General features: G+C 38.0%; 1 protein-coding gene across 2 annotated transcripts in view; it reads right to left on the bottom strand.

The window, feature by feature from the left end:
* CDH6 (cadherin 6) overlaps positions 1 to 13,723 on the bottom strand; it is a 136,347-nt gene that overhangs the window by 56,376 nt on the left and 66,248 nt on the right. For both annotated transcript variants that reach the window (XM_019013674.4, XM_004058997.5), the window contains exon 2: positions 4,965 to 5,320. In XM_019013674.4, coding sequence (XP_018869219.1) covers positions 4,965 to 5,192 — 228 coding nt within the window. In that variant the 5' untranslated portion in view covers positions 5,193 to 5,320. The remainder of the gene's footprint in view (positions 1 to 4,964; positions 5,321 to 13,723) is intronic.

The raw sequence follows: 13,723 nt of genomic DNA, 5'->3' as shown, positions 1-13,723 counted from the left end.
TGCAAATCTTCTGCCTAAAGTTAGGCATAATTCTGGTATTTTAAGTAAATTCATCTTTGTATTAATGAATGCCTATGTCTTCAAAATCTAATCTGTATCTACGTCTACCTGTGCTCTTTTTTTCTTATGGAATGTAATCTTAGACTATATACCAATCATCGTCAAGAAATTGCTATGTTACATAAAACAGGCTAGAGAGTTACAGGGATCTCTGAAAATGTGGAATTATAAGGCTTCCCTCTATTTTTCTATTATATTAAGTTTACATAAGCCAAAGATAACCCAAGTGGATTTTGTACAAAAATAAAATACTCTTTTCTTTAGCCGCTGACAAGAAAATATGTACCTCTTTGTTTTCTGTGTCAGTGTTAGGACTCATTCACTCTGCTGGTTGTTCAATCTCTAAATCTCTCACTCTTTGAACTCCAGCTTTCGGACCTTTGGCTTCTTCATCTGATTAATTGGGAGGTCCTGGCAATTCTCCCTCTGCAGTATAAGCTAACACCGGCTCTGTCTTTAGATGGGGTTCAAACACCTAGGAAGCTCTGCTGAGCCCCAGAGCCTGGTTGGCTCTTCTCCTTTTTATTTTGATAACACTTTGTGGATGCCCAATTTATCACTGAACTTGCCACATTCTGTTATCACGATTGGCAGTAACATCCTCCTAGGACAGTGGTTCCCAAATTTGGCAACATGTTAGAATCATAAATAATTAAAAACCAACTAAATCAGAATTTCTGGGGAGGTGAGACCCAGGGAAGGTATTTTTAAAAGCAGCACTTCTCAAATTTTAACATGCGTACGATTCACCTGGGGATCTTGTTAAAATGCAGATTTCTGATTCATTCAGATTGGAGGTGGGGCCCGAGACTCTGCCTTCCTAACAAGTTCCCAGGTGCCACAGATGCCACTCAAGCTAAAGCAGCTCCAAGCAGCCCCCAAATGGAGATGTGGTTTAGAAAACAATCACATCCCATTTTTATATCTTAAACTCACGAACTCAGAAACTTACCCGACACAGGACCACTTATTTCTTCCTATCCTGTTACCTGTCCCTGCCACTACCATTTTAAGTGAGTGGATGTTGACATTTTCTTATAAATCAGAATTTGGTTTGTCAATATTTCAGCTATAATGGGCTTTCTCCACTATTCCTCCCCACCTTGTCTTGTCCGTGTCTCTGCATTCATCTCACTGGCAACAGAATGCAGTGGAAGGCTGAGGAAGGTTAAGACAGAGGAGGAAGGTCTCACTGCAGTTGCTTGTGCTTCAGTTGTAAAGCACCATCTTGTCTATTCTTGTCATTGGCTGTTGTGAACCCCACTGCCACCCATGACCCTCTCTTTTTTCCTCCCTTCTATACCTGAAAGCCTTTTGTTTCCCTCACTTACTCTCGTTTTCCTCACTCCACCATCCTACGATGACTTACCACAAATTAATTTGTGTCATCATAATTTCAAACCAATACAAAGACAAACAGATGTTTATAAGGTAAATATTTCTTTCTTCTATTTTAAGTGTTATTTTCTCAACAGCATTACTTTTCCTCAGTTAATGCTTCTATCCTTCCACATACAGATAGATCTTTTGAGTGTTAGGTACCCACGATAGGCTCTGAGTGATTTTTATTTAGTAGTAATCTGCTTGAATAGCATGATTAAAGGTTCTATTAGCCTTGGTACACCTTTATATGTCAAGCGAACTATTCTAGTGGTTCCCAGAGTATGCACTGAGGCAACCTGGGTCGCAGGGGGGAGCTGACCAGGAAATATTTAAAAATTTTCAGGGATAGCCTGGTGTGGTGGTTCATGTCTGTAGTCTCAGCTAGTTGGGAGCTGGGGCAGGAGGACATCTTGAGCCCAGGAAGTCGAGGCTGCAGTAAGCGGAGACTGCGCTGCTGAACTTAAACCTGGGTGACAGAGCAAGACCCCAGCTCAAAAAAGAAGAAAAAAAAAAATAAAACAAAAAAAAGGAAGGAAAAGGAGGGAAATAAGCAGCACGTGACCTCTGCAGACCCCTTGCGAATTACTAGCTCAAGGTAGTTCACAGTTTCAACAGTAGGTGGTGCTGCATTCCTTTCAATGATTTATATTTATAAAGCTGGGTTTTCCATAGTGGCTGTGATAAAAAGCAATTACAGTGCAAAAATCAAAGTGGAAAAGGAAATGAGAGGGCTGTGTTCGATCTGACTGAGAAATTGTGCCGTGCTCAAGAGATGCACACATACCATTTGTAAGTGTGGTTAAGAGTGAAATAATTTTTTTTGTCAATTTATGTGTATTATTTTTTCAAATAATTATTAAGTTGTCAGAACAAAAATTCTTATTAAGTTGTTTGAGTCTAACTATTTAATACATGGCACTATAAGGTATTTCTTTGAGCCTAAGGGCTCTGTGAACCAAGAAAGTTTTGGAACCTCTGCTCTGGTCTAATCGTTTTTTCCTGCCAAAAGTTTCCTGACCTAGTGGAGCTGGATAATCGCATCAGGTATCTCTTTTATTCCAGATAAATTAAAGGTGGACCAACTTGTGGTCACAAATGAGGGGCAACTCTCTCCTTTATCTTTTTTAAAAATGTATTTTTTTCTATTATTTTTAATTGTGGTAAAAAATACTAGTCTAATTGTTTCATCTGTTTATATCATATAACTTCAAAGAGGAATTTGAGGAAATGCCATATCAACAGCTCAAAACCTCTAACACGTGTCTGATACAGCCATGAGGCAACTTTGCCAAATTCAATTGTTGCCCTTGATTTTTTTTTCCGGCAAATATCTCATGTGTTATAACTACAAGGAGGAGAAGGAGGGGCAGCAGGGAAGGACAGGTGATGAAGAGGGAGGGAAATTTATCTAGCTGCCCATAAAATATCCAAATCCAACGAATCCAGTCAAAGCTGTGGTTGTAAAGAGATTTTGCCATGATTCTGTATATTTTCCACTGAGCTTTGTTAATTACCTCAGTTTACTTCTGCAGTGATATGAAAGTCAATATGCCACTTCAATGTGTTGCACATGGATTTAGTAGAACATATACAATGGATTTTTACCAATAATAGTAACTTCTGTATGCACCTACTTTGTCCCTGTCACTAGTGCCTTTATCACTTTACTGCAACTCCACCAGGTAGGCATTGCTGCATGCACTTTCTAGACGAAGAAACGAAACCCCAGAAAGGTTAACAACCTGTCCTAGGTCACATAATTGGCAACTGGCAGCACAGTGACGCATTCTCGGATCTGTTCGAGTCCACAGCTTGTAACTTTTCCCCATGGCAATATTCTCACAATTATAATTGTAAAACTGATTCTTACGAGGTTTTAGCCACTGCTGTTTCTAGTATCCTGAAATAACCTGCCCCCCCGCTTTTTTTTTTTTTAAGAATATGTGGTATTATAGATGTAAAATGGCATCACAATTGGAGAGGAAAACTGGAAAGGAAAAAGGGGAACCATCATTTAGATAAAGCACTTTTTAAAACTTAATCTTCTATGGCAACAATGCTATTTGTGTTGTAAAAAGTGCTTTAAAGATTTTAAGATGATGATTATTTTTTACAACCATCACCTGATTCACCTAGTGTTCTTCAAATTTCACAAAGGAAATGGAGTGAAGTACGAGTAGCTGAACTGTCTTTAGTAGTCACACAGAGTGTGAATTTCACAGCAAATACATGGCTAGATCCTTGGGGATCTGTGTTGACGTTCACCCCTTCACTGAATACTTCCTCTCTTACTTTATTCTACATTAATAATTCACATCATTGGAATACTTCCTGGTTACGTCAGCCCAAGCCGTGGATGGCTTTCCTTCATTTACGGTGGTAAATACTTAAAGAGAATATTTACATATGGTTATTCAGGGATATTTGATCACAGATTGAAGTGTGAACATGCAGCCTTTGGAATCTGCAAAGTGTATGTTTTTTGCATGATATCCTAATATAGATGTCTTAAAATCATAGCTGTAATCATAAATGAATGCATTTTCTCATGTATCTTTTTATGTTCATTATCAGTTTGTTTATGAAGGGATGTGTGACAATGATTTTTAAAAAATCATCATTACCTTATGAGGCACAGGACCTACAAAGTACAAACCTGTAACCCTGGTTTTTTCTTTGACATCTTTTCAGTATGCAGATATTCTGCAACAAGGATGGAGCTGATGATAAAATTCCAACGAAACTCACGATGACAGGCTAACCAAGCTGTTTCCCTGACTCAGCTCCAGAATCTGTGAGGGCTATAATAAGTGATGCCTCCTCACTTTACTTTCTGGAGTCAATAAAATGGTCAGATGATATTTGGAAAGAGTACCTTTACATAAGCATTTTTCTCTTTTACAAATTTTGCCACAGTTAAATCAAAAGATTTTGAAATACCTGTTTTTTGCCAACTATTTGAGATAAGACTAAACAGTAGCAGCAGCAGCAGCTGCCAAATCTAAGGCAGTGGTGGGTTTTGACAGCAAAGGGCTCCATTTGGCCAGAGAATGGATGGTGCTATAGGTAGCAGAGTTAAGAAGTGGTTACTTTGAACTTGGCCAAAGGACTATAGCTCAGAACATTTGCTTTTAGAATGAGAGAAAAAGGAGCCTTCCTTTCCTTACAGCTTAATCTCTCCATTCCGATTTTTAATACACCCTACTTCATAGAATAGCCAGACCACATTTTTTAAGCTACAGTAAAAATTAAAGGATTTATGATAATCCTATGCGGATGGTTGTGGGTGTTTCACTTTCAACTGGAGCATTTTCTCTCTCTTTGTTGCAGGGCTAACATTTCTCAGCTTTTTTGCTACAGTCTTCTTTCTGAAACTACTCAAGTGGAAAAAAAATGTCTTACCAGTTAAGCAACAATTCTTACTATATTGGGGAATAGTACACATCCTCCCCGTCTATTTATTAGAAGTAACTTCTTCAGGCTTTAAACCCAGAATGTCAAAGCACTCAAAGGAAACCTACCTTGCCCACATACTGATAATCAGATCCTGTGTATTCCTCCAGGAGAAAGAACTGATTCCACATCCAGCTCCTTTTTGAACGGTTCAGCTCGTTTTTGCTGTTTCCAGAGAGCTCCAGGGCCCTTTTCTTTGCTGGGAAACCACTAGTCCTCTTTGACAGTGGAGTTGAGAGAGTTGGGTAGGGCTGGCCCACCCAAAAGAGCAGCAAGAAGTAGCGGTAAGTTCTCATGCTGATGGCACCGTCGAGTCTCTGCGTAGTGAGTGCCCCACTCTTGGAAGTGCCTTTTTCACTGCACCGTATCCAGCCTCATTCCTCCTTCCTTCCTTAATGTTCTTTGCTTGGCTCTCAGAGGATATCTGGAAAGAATAATAACATAACAAGCATTTTTAGAGATGCTTAAAATTCAGTGTTAGAGCAAATAGGCTGGGAAAAAAGAGGACAGAAATTTGAATAGCAAAACAACAAAAAAAGTTGGCTATCAATTTTGAAACGAAGGAGACGGTCTTCCAGACATGCTAAATGGAAGGCATGTGCTGGGTAGGAAGCTGTTGTTTTCTTTCTCCTTTTCTACCGCTTAAAAATCCTATTTTAAGGAATAGTGTTGCCATAGGTCAATGTGCCAGAACGGATTATTGCGCTACTCTTTTACCTTGGAATATGTGGGCTGAGATCTGGTAGAAAAAATGAGTTTGTGTTTCTGATTCTATTTGCATATTTATCCTCATGAACAAGTTTAAGGCAAAGTATATCACAGACCATTTGAATTCAATTGAAAGTGGATAATGTTGAAATTTTGCTAAAATATATTGAATCCCTGCGATGTGCCAGGCGTGAGTCAGGCAGAGCCAGCTCTGCAGACTCTTGGCTTCAGAGATGAGCTGTGATAGGACCTTTGGGTCAAATAAGGTTGGAAAAGACCATACACCTTCTTTTCGGAGTGCAGATTAGCATATCAAAGTGCCTGAAATAAAGTTTTTTAAAGTGGTATTTTGCAACAATAAAGATAAGCCTATACATATTTAATCCAGCATTTCCCAGACTTGACCAGAAAACTTTTTTTTTTTCCTTAGAGGACCTAATAATACTATAGGATGGGTGATTAAGCAACCTATAGAATTTGTATTTAATAGACTGTAAGAATTAAATGAGCGATTCTATTCAAATTTCCTTAGGAAATCCTAAACTTTATCTATAAATTTTTGCCTGTATCACAAACAATCAAGCATATTTGTTAAAACTGGTAAAACTACAATGACATTTGTTATAACAAAAATTACAGTTGCACAGTTGCTAGGTAATTTTCACAGATGTGTCAAACGTATCTAAGTACCACAGTAAGGGCCATCAACTGTAAGAACTGTAACAAACTGTAACAAAAAAGTCAGCTGTTATACTTTTGAGTGATAATTTTCCATGGGAAATATTAATTTTCAAAAACGCAATCTACCATTAAAAAAATCCTGGTGGCCAGATTGTTTGGTATAGATGTCCCAAACTGGTTTACTAGTTTATGCAATTAAAGCCATATATGCCTGTATCTCCTTTAGAAACTTTGCCACATTTTTGGGCGAAAAAAACAGTAAATTACTCCTTTGTCTTACTATTTGATATAGAAAAAACATTGTCTTGCCAGGCACAGTGGCTCATGCCTGTAATCCCAGCAAATTTGGGAGGCCGAGGTGGGCAGATCACGAGGTCAGGAGATCGAGACCATCCTGGCTAACATAATGAAACCCCATGTCTACTAAAAATTAGCTGGGCGTGGTGGCGGGCACCTGTAGTCCCAGCTACTTGGGAGGCTGAGGCAGGAGAATGGCGTGAACCCAGGAGGCAGAGCTTGCAGTGAGCCGAGATCGCACCACTGCACTCCAGCCTGGATGACAGAGTGAGACTCCATCTCAAAAAAAAAAAAGAAAAAAAACCATTGTCTTAAATAATACTAACAACAACAACAACAACAACAACAACAACAACAACAACAAGGAAGTGTTTTGTAATTCGGAACATAATAGTAATTGAACTGGTACATTTACTCTAAACCATGCAGATCAAGAACATGTTTTAGGTAATCTGATTAGTATTTTTTTCTCTACATCAGAAAAGATTGGTTCACTTGATTCTTGTCATTCTACCAGGTAAATGTATATGTGACAAGGTTTTTGTTTGTTTTACACTCCAGCAATGAGTAATTATAGCCACCTAATACGTGGCTTAGTCAAAGCCTTCTATTGAAAGATAAGTGAAATATTTTATAGTATTCGGCATTTTAAATCCTTTATTCCATTATTATGCATCTTCTTGACAGCAGGCTGGGGAAGTTGAATATTCCACAGGTAAGTAAATTAGTACTGTGACAATTAGCCATACTGGAAAAATGCCAGGCAACAGTATACTTGTCATAATGCAGCCTTGGTACAGGGGTGGAATGACTGACGATCAATTAGGTACGAATGATTCTTCTCTCTCCTCATAGATGGTATATAAAGGGGACGGAGAGTGCATATGGAGAAAAGCCCTCTAAAGACATCTATTCATTTTTAGTAGCAGAGATTACACTGAGGTCGATTCTGTGGAAATTACATTTTTCTTAATTTCCCTCATTCTCCATTATTTGCAAAGACAAATCCTGCAGTGAAGAATTACACGTCTGCTGCTGCACTCTGTGAGCACCCCATGGTGCTGGCAGGAAAGAGGGATGCAGAGAATGGAGGTGTCAGCTGTTTAAAAGGCAGACTCCTGAAGGCCGTTTTAGAGAAAAATCGATCCCTGTGGGTGTTGTGTGCAAACTCTACAAGCTGTTGCCACTTGGATATTAAATATTAGTTCTTTTTAATATCACAGATACCAAAATGTCAAGCATTTCATTCTTTTTCTTAGTTGGTAATGAGCTTTTAAGTGATAAAAATTTAAGTAGTATTTCCAAGTAGGCTGCAACATCTAATTTTGCTACAACCCAGTTCTTTTTGTATCAACCTGACAGGGTGCATCCTTGCTAAAAACTTAATATATGTAATTGAATTACTATGATCAATATGCTCAAACTCATATTTGATGTTAGTTTTTTAGAGGGATAGATTTCTCTGTGAAATTCTATAGTTTTTTTAAAAAACCCCTTTAAACTGTTGAATATATAACTTAGCAATTCTCATTTACTATTTCTTAATAGGCAGGATTGCATAGTGGTTATGATCATCAGTGCTAGGGTCTGCAACATTAGTCTCTGTGAACCTGGGAAAATGGTTTCATTTCAGCGTACCTCAGTTTCTTTATTCTGTAAATGGGATAATGATACTATCCACCTCATAGGGTGTTATAAGGATTAAATGAGGCATTACATGCAAACCATTTAGAACAGTGCCTGGCATTTGGTAAGGTATTAATAAGTATTAGGTATTCTAATCACTAATTATTGTTGTTATTCTCATTTGTATTGCATGTATAGAATCCATCTACAATACATTGCAAACATCTGCAGAAGATAGTTTATTGATCAGAAAACATCTCTAAGCAAGTCAACATTTTCTGAAAATTAAAGAATAGAAGCACTTGAAAAATCTAAAGTAATTTATATACTAATTGTTTTCTTTTGTGTGGACTTCAATTCAGCATTTAACAGTAGTGGTATAGAAACAGGGAAGGCAGAGATACTGTGTGACTTGTCACCACTGTTTGCATGAAGGAGAAGAATATGGGCCAAAAGAAAGTTCACTGGAGGATGGACTCATTCACAGAATCTATATTTTCTTCTTTCCGTTTTATTACATTAAGGTTTTAAAAGTCATCTTTATTCAGGTGAAAGAAAATCAGAACTAGCTTTAACTTAGTAATTTTGCCCCTGTAAAAATGGTACAGGTAATTAACATACTGATATTATTCTAATGTTATATCAGAAAAGAATTTGATAAGTTAAAATGAATGATATCTGCTATGGTTTGAATATCTGCCCCTCCAAAACTCATGTTGAAATTAATCCCCCATGTGGCAGTATTAAGAGCTGGGGATTTTAAAACATGGTTGGATCGTGAGGGTTCTTTCTGCCCTCATGAATGGATTAACTTGTTCATGGATTAATGGATTAATGGGTTATCATGAGAGTGGGACTGGTGGCTTTATAAGAAGAGGAAGAGAGGCCAAGTGCAGTGGCTCATGCCTGTAATTCCAGCACTTTGGGAGGCCGAGGTGGGTGGATCACCTGAGGTCAGGAGTTCGAGACCAGCCTGGCTAACATGGTGAAACCCCGTCTCTACCAAAAAAAAAAAAACCCAAAAAAACAAAAATTAGCTGGGCATGGTGGCAGGTGCCTGTAGTCCCAGCTACTCAGGAGGCTGAGGCAGGAGGAGCTGGAACCCAGGATGCGGAGGTTGCAGTGAGCAGAGATCGTGCTATTGCACTCCAGCCTGGGCGACAAAAGCAAAACTCTGTCTGAAAAAAAAAAAAAAAAGAAGAAGAGAGACCTGAATCATATGTTAGCATGCTGAGCCCCCTCACCATGTGATACTATGCAGAGAGTCCCCACCAGTAAGAAGGTCCTCACCAGATGTGGCACCTCGACCTTGCACTTAGTTTCTATAACTTTAAGAAATAAAATCCTTTTCTTTATAAATTATCCAGTTTCAGGCATTCTGTTATAAGCAATAGAAAATGAACTAAAACAATTTCCAAATTTTAGATTTTACTTAACCTGAAAAACCGTAAATGGGAAAAAAATTAGTATGCTGCAAGCATGCCCCTAAATGCAAAAAACAGGATTCTTACGGTGCAGAACAGTCATACGTTCAAACAAAGGAAGACAATGGCCCGGAAGCAGCGCAACTTTGAGAACTGTGGGAAACGTTGATTTCAGAGCAGGCAAAGTAGAGGGGAACCACGTGGTAAGTGGCAATCAGATGTGGTGGCTCATTTTGTAGATGTCAGGAAGTAAATGGAAAGGGGAAAGAAGTAAGGGCATGCTCAGATACTGAACTTAAAATAGCAGGCAGGGTTATTCAATCACAAAATACCTGAAGACTAGATGGTGGGAGGGAGGAAAAGCAAAACGAAGTAGATATTGAACCTTTTTTCTGCCCTCACCCTACCCTCCATTCCCTCTTAGCATTAGGAGCCAATCAATTAGAAACATGAACAACTCTATAAAAATAAAGCGTGAACTACCTAATTATAGTCTAATGACAGTTTAGCAGTGGACGTAAAAGGCTGCTTAAAAGACTCTGTCTCTTCTTTTCTTTTTGTTGGGATCTTAGTTTTTTGTGAGGAACTTTCTATTTTCTATAGGGAATCGTTTGTATGCTCGGAAATTTGATATGCAAAAGTGGTTGGTGGTCAAGAAAACTAGTTTGAATCTTTGCAGAACCCTGTTTTATTGATGACTAGAAGGTAACTGAGATGTTTATGGATAGTGGGGCAAGGCCCACATAGCTTTGGTAATTGCATACTTTGAACATTTATTTGCCTGGCAGCCAATATGCATATGTACTTCAATATCCACAAGAGTGCATGGTCAAGTCCAGATTTTATTTAATACGTGCCATTTTGGAGGAGCCTGGGCCTTATTAATTCAAGTCCTATCAAGATAGAATATGTGATAATTAATGCAAAGGCTGGGCTGACGTTTTCTTTTGATTAGCAAAATCTTTTTCCCTAGATTATTGGAAATTAATAGTGCAAAAATATTTCATAGGGATATATAGAATGAGAAGACAAACTAGCATGTCCTCAAGTTCCCTAGTGTACTTTGGAATCAACTTTTATTCGCAAATAATTAATATGCTAATTAGAAATTTTTTTATTGATTGAATTGCTTCTCTGGTGACATGTTTGATAGCAGTTTGAATGACTCAAATGTATTATCTGGTTTTGAGATACTGATTTTATTACACTATTTGCAGACTAAGTAAATATAAGACAGATTTGAAAGCAATATAATTACGTTCAAGTTTTAAAATTTAGACTTGACATAGACTTGTTCTGGTGTTGTTGATTAATTCTAATCAGTGCAATATTACTATAATGCTATCTAGACTTACAAATTAAACCAAGCACATTTGTTCTTTAGTATGCGGAGCCTTAACTTTGGCATTGAAAGCACAATAAGCATTCAGTAAAGCAACGTTATTAATATACTTTAACCAGTTACCATAGTAAGAGAATGTTTTACAACCTATTATGAATTGTTTCTTCAGATAAATGGTGTTGCATACACATACTGTAGCATAGTACTTTACATTTCTGTAAATGTGGTCTATACTTAGGTCATCCTACCCCATTGGATGATCTACACTTAACTCTTCCTAACCCATAAATATAGAACTCTTTTTAGCATAAGTATCATAAATACCTTATTACTTTTTGGTACATTTTCTTGCATTATATCATTAAGGAAGTAGAAAACAGCTGGTTATTTATGACTTTTTAACATCTCTCTTACTGCATTACAACTCTGAGCCTGAAATCTCAAGAGTCCTGCCCTGTCTTTGTGGGCAATGAGGATGAAGATGGTACTTAATCCATGAAAGCTCAGAAAATTAAGGAAACAGAATGAAAAAATAAGGAAGATGAATTAAACAGAGTGAAGCCAAAGGGAAACATGCCTTCCTACAAGTACATCTTAAAAAAAAAAATGTGGTATTTATTCTGAGAGAAGAGTTTTACAGCCAATTAAGCTTGCTCAAGATCAATTTCCCGATAACCCAAGAAACTTTGTTTTGAATAGGTGGCCACCTGCTGTGAATAAAAATATGTCTATAGAGCATGGCTGATCTTCTAGAAGTGGTAACATAAGGATAGAACCAATTTAAAAGTTTTGGTAGGGATTTCACATGAAGTCTTCATTTCTAAACCTCCATTTCATCTTTCTGTAAATGTCAAAGTCACTGTTGAGTAAAATTGGTTCCGTTTCGTGTGTGTAATGAACTCCACTGAAATGTGTCAAACAGCTTTGGCACCTCTAACCATGAAGCACTTCTCTTGTGCCAATGAATCATTATGGCAAAAGCCACCAAATGATGCCTGATATATATTTTTGTAAATGTTTATATTTGTGGATAATATGCCAATCTGTTTGCAAACTGATGTATTTCCAGATGAAGCGATTTTAACAGGATTGCCCTTGTTCTGAAATCATATTCCACACATTGCATTAATAAAGATAAAATCCAATGTGTTACAGCACATAAAATGGCATTTTGTACGTAGTGGGGGGCTGAAGTGAAATACTCACTTGGAACAGAAAACAAAATGGATCAAAACGTAAATCAGAGCATAAAGACAAAGTTCTTCTACCACATGTGGGGGCAAAGTCCAAACTATTTAATTGTGAGAACTACTAAACTATTTAAATATGAGAATATGATGAAGAGCAGACTCCGGCATGCCACATGTCAAGGTGAGAATCTCAGCCCCGCACAACGCTGGCTGGACAAAGAGGGGACCAATTTGTGTCTCAGTTTCTTTACCTGTAAAATGGGATGACATTAATAGTACCTACCTCATAGGATAGCTGTGAGCATAAAAATGAATGAATTCATGTGAGGTCTTACTTATGAACATGAAGATGGCTACAGCTACTTAAACTGCCAAAGATCTTAGCAGACGACACATATAGGCCATCCTCGGGCCACATTTTGCCTCTTGTGCATTTTTTGTTATGCCTTTTATTCTACAATTAAGAAGCTTAAGTCAGTTGCTACTCTTCAAGGAATCAATAGATCCTCATTTGTGGATTAACTTGAAACCTCGAAAGTTCTGGTGGCCTTTATTTCTGGAGCGGAGGGAGCTGCTCCCACAGCAGTGCAAGGGCTTCCCGGGCTGCCACGGTCCCCACTGTCCTTCCTGTGCTCCCCTGCTGGGGCCTTATGTTCAAATGCCATTTGCCACCTCCCTTCCACTGGGGTTTTCCTAGACCTGCTTGCTTCATTCCTTTAAGCACCTTGCCTGGCTCTTGAGGGCCCTTTGGGCACGTGGACCCTGTCTTTTCCCAAAAGATTTACTCATGCGAACAAAGAAGAAGAGAAAGCATTTTTATACTTTTAATTAGCTCTTCATGGTATGAATTTAAACATTTCTGTAGCAAACTATAGGTTTAGGTTGCAGAATTGTAGAAAAGACTGAGTTTCATATTATTCTCCGCTTATATGTTAGGTTCTCTGGCAGCTACATTAATTCTTTTAGACACATGGCCATGGAAGACAATGAAGCTTAAACAAGACCGGGAGATGTCAAAACCCTCTTACAAATTAGCATGGATGATTTCTATGAGCTAGCTCTTCTTTTAACAGCTCAGTGAAAGGGCAGCCAGAGAGTATTGGCTGGCAGCTCTGGGCCTGCAGGAGATGAAGGTATCTTAGTGAGGATGGCAAGTCCAAAACAGATTTAACTTGATTAAATTGCAAAAGCAATCACATGGTTCAGTTTACCATTAAGTAATCGTGAACTTGGCATATCATAGATGATTTTTAGAGGCTAATACTTGCATAAAGTGTTACAAAGAGTAGAGATGTTTAATTAATTTTGGATGATATATGTACGTCTTTTATCAATTACATGATGTCTAATTCGTAAATAATAATACTGGTTAACATTGCTATATTCTACCCCTGAACTTGTTATGTGCTAGGCACCTTGCTAAGCACATCACAAAGGTGCTTTCGTGAATTCTTGTGACAATCCTGAGAGTTGGATAACATTCTTCCGATTTCTGCAGATAAGAAACTGAAACTTAGGTCAAATAGCTTGTCCATGGTCATGCAGTGAGTATGTAATAA

Source organism: Gorilla gorilla, chromosome 19 (assembly GCF_029281585.2).
Source record: "Gorilla gorilla gorilla isolate KB3781 chromosome 19, NHGRI_mGorGor1-v2.1_pri, whole genome shotgun sequence".
NCBI lineage: Eukaryota > Metazoa > Chordata > Mammalia > Primates > Hominidae > Gorilla > Gorilla gorilla.
Note: the sequence above shows the minus strand (reverse complement) of the source record. Positions and strands in the feature narration are given on the sequence as shown.